At 33.8% G+C, this 3,715-nt stretch overlaps 1 protein-coding gene across 1 annotated transcript; it reads right to left on the bottom strand.

Moving 5' to 3' along the window:
* Positions 1–2,429: 2,429 nt before the first annotated feature.
* On the bottom strand, positions 2,430–3,389 carry LOC126490648 (olfactory receptor 143-like). The gene has a single exon (XM_050125717.1). It carries the CDS (start codon positions 3,381–3,383, stop codon positions 2,430–2,432), a length of 954 nt encoding a protein of 317 aa, XP_049981674.1. The 5' UTR covers positions 3,384–3,389.
* Positions 3,390–3,715: the final 326 nt, after the last annotated feature.

The raw sequence follows: 3,715 nt of genomic DNA, 5'->3' as shown, positions 1-3,715 counted from the left end.
TATACAATTCTCTGGATGAACTTTAAGTAAGACTGTGAAAACAGCAGTTGTTGAAATAATCAGGCTGGAGCATTCTATCATTTCTCAATTGAGGCTAAAGAAAATTTACATGAACAAAAGAGATTAATTTCATAACAAAAATACCCCTAATATATACCTAAAGTTCCCAATCAGATAATGTAATAGGTATATTTCATATCAGATTTTATTATTCAAATACGCTTTTTGTGAGTCTGAAGGATTGTTATTAACTGATTCTTTCTGGAAATATTTGCTCTCACTTTCTTTCATTTGTAAATTCTAGTGTTTCATTAAGTTCCATGAAGAAAAGGGAGGAAGTCGGTACTAAATTACAAAATATGCTCTCTAGTGAGCTATGGTTTCCCATGAAGTATGTGTTTTCTTAATCTCATGGTTAAGCATGCTGACATTCATTCTTATAAACAATCCATCATTTCTAAAGGCAACCCTCAGAAAATGAGTTAAAAGGCATTGCTCCAAATTTCAAGTTCAGAATTGAAATTGGGTGCAGACATGGTTGATCCTCAAACAGGGAAACTTCTCAATATGTTTTCTGGCTTTGAACTTCTCTGATATCCATGATCTACTATAAGACTAACAATTAAAGAGATTATCTAAGACATTATTTTTATATTTCAGGTATAGATCAACATAAGGCTTAATGGTCTTTTCATTATCCCTCCTGCTTTACAGAAATCCATGTTGAACAATTGTTGGTAGATGTTTACACATCCAAATACATTTGTACAGTTGAACTCCATCCCAAAGTCAAAGCCATGCAAAAGTCTTAAAATGTTGTATCTAAGCAATAGTGAGGAGACCATAGTATAAGCAGTTCATCAACTGGATGAGGTTGACACTTGCTGAGATTGTGTTATCAGAGAGAATGATCTGCCACAACACAGAATTATAAAAACTATAAAGAATCAATCTTACTTTCCCCCTAATCAAGGGCTCTGCCAATTTCTGAGCAGAGCTACATGTCTCCCAAGCCACTGAATTTCTGATGTGAGTCTTGGCAAGTGTCAGCTTTCAGGTCCCAAATAATTCCTAGTTGTGAAACGGAACTATTGGGTCATCAGAGTTACATGTATCAGGCTGCATATGAGGTCAAATGTTCTCCCCCTATTTCAAACTCATTCTGAACAACTTCTTTAGCTCTCTCTTTCAATTCAAGATTCTTTGTTTTATTCCATATGTTTCCTTATTAGGTACACATGAAGTTTAAAAATAGGACTTGTATTACTAGCTATATAACATATAAAATTCAAATAAAGAAAAAAGAAGATTTATATTAACCCTCTGTGTAAGAACATTACATATTGCAAAAACTTTCAGGTAGATGGAAGTTCTGTTTGAATAGGCATGATTTGAGGGAAGAGGCTACTAGAAATAAGAAAAAGAATAACTTATATATACATTTAAAATTCCAGTTTCTCAATATTTGTGCCATAATAACATATAAATGAATATATGATTAATATGTATACATAAATGTATGTGAGTATGTGTGTGTACATGTGTGGTAAGAATCAAATAGGAGCTTATATATGTACTACATCACTGGGTTGTGGTGTCACCTATAGTTTCAATTTTCTAGAAACAAGTAGACATTTCTTTAAAAAGATTATTATTGTTATATAAAAAGTAAATAATGATTTTAGACATTGCAAGTTATTAGTGTGCTTTATTAAAAGTAATTAGTTCTTTTCAATAGTTCAAATGCAGTGGCAAATTCCGTTGTATTTATGACAAACCAAACTCTCACAAAAATCACTGTCATTGTTAATGATATTTAAAAATTCTGAATACAAAATAGCCTAATTAGTCTTCAATAATTATAAAAATTGACCATTACTCCAGGAAAATACATAACGCCATTTTTGTAATGAGGAGGTGCAAAATCCAAAATAAGAAAACTATTTAAAAACAATAAATGCTGCTAGAAACATTGACAAATCACCGTGTTTACAATTTAGTTTACCATTCTCATTGATTGCAATTCACAAGCATATTTTACAAACTTAAATTAGAAGTCATCTATAAATTTCTCTCTGAATAGACCAACAGTAGTAAACATATCAGAAGTCATTCATCTATCTAGCTATCCTTGGCCACAAAAGTACATAGATAAAAAAGAAATAGAGTTCTCTTATGATATGAGATATGTCAACTTGTGACTCTACCTTATACAAAGATGAAGCTGGATCAACACTCAGAATAAGTACACAAATATTTTCTTATCTACAGATAAAATAATAAAGAATTTTTGTGAAGGAACAAGAAGAAATAATACACTGGAAACCGTGCCAGAATATAAAAAAAAGATGAAAGGAAGAAATTATAATATTGAAAAGAAGGTGAGAGCAAAACAAAGTGGAGAAAAAGACTCAAATTGGGAATGTGGACTACGACAGCCTGAGTGCTTCATTTAATATGAGTCTTCTTAGAGATCTCTTTAAAACAACTTTGACATCCTTATTCCTAAGACTGTAAATAAAAGGGTTCAGCAGTGGCAGCAAAAATGTATAAAATACACTGAGAATTTTCCCCTGAACCACAGACTGATCAGATGATATTTTGATATGAGAAAGCATACCAAATCCATAAAATAGAGAAACAGTGATTATGTGAGAACTACAGGTGCTCATGGCTTTGTACAAACCCTTACCTGATGACAACTGAGTAACATTAAAAAGAATCAAAGCATAGGACATTAAGATGACAACACTAGATGCAATGACCACTGTGCTGACAACAACAGAACTCACAAGCTCACTGTCATAGGTGCTGCTGCAGGAGAGCTGGAGGAGGGGAAAGATATCACACATGTAATGGTTGATGATGTTAGAATCGCAAAACCTCAGCCTGACCATAAACACTGTGTGAACAAAGGCACCAGCTAACCCCATGAAGTATGAACCAAACATTATCAGAGAACATGTCCTAGGAGACATAATGACCATGTACAACAAAGGTTGACAGATGGCTACATAGCGATCATAGGCCATGGCTGTCAACACGTAGCACTCAGAGTGGACAAAAAAGCAAAAGAAAAACAGCTGAGTCATGCATCCTCTAAAGGAGATGATATTCTTCTCTGAAATAAAACTCATTAGTGTTTTGGGAGTAAAGACAAAAGAATAACATAAGTCAATGAAGGACAAGTTAAAGAGAAAAAAGTACATGGGGGTCTGCAGGTTTGAATTTAGGAAAATGAGACTCATTAAACTCAGGTTCCCCACCACAGTGACTATGTGATACACCAGAAACAAGATAAACAGAGGTAGCTGGAGCTCAGGTTGGTCTGTCAATCCTGCGAAAATGAATTCAGTCACTGAAGAGTCATTCTTCATAGCCATTTTTGTCACAGTAGATCTGGAGAAACATTAGTAAAGGGTCACATTAAACAATGAACTCTGTCACTGACTACAGAAGGATAGAATTAGCTGTTACAAGTTCAAGGTTGTCTGAAACCACTGAGCAAAGCATTCAGAGATCATTGCTTCTCATTCCTGGGAAATCTCTATTTATTATTTTCCTATTTATGATGAACATCTACTCTTATTACAGGCACAACTCCCGAAGTATGTAAACAACTACTTTCTCTTGTCTCTTTAAGCTTTCTTAAGGATTAGGGACAAGAAGAAAAATAAAACATCACTGTATGCTAAACCCTTGACTTATATAGCTT

The sequence above is a fragment of the Alexandromys fortis genome, unplaced genomic scaffold (assembly GCF_014885135.2).
Source record: "Alexandromys fortis isolate MF-2015 unplaced genomic scaffold, M_Fortis_MF-2015_v1.1 scaffold_253, whole genome shotgun sequence".
Classification (NCBI taxonomy): Eukaryota; Metazoa; Chordata; class Mammalia; order Rodentia; family Cricetidae; genus Alexandromys; species Alexandromys fortis.
The sequence above is the reverse complement of the archived record's forward strand: the minus strand, read 5'-3'. Positions and strand labels throughout refer to the sequence as shown.

Coding starts and splice junctions, on each gene's coding strand:
- LOC126490648 (XM_050125717.1), bottom strand. CDS start 3,383: ATGGCTATGAAGAATGACTCTTCAGTGACTGAATTCATTTTCGCAGGA.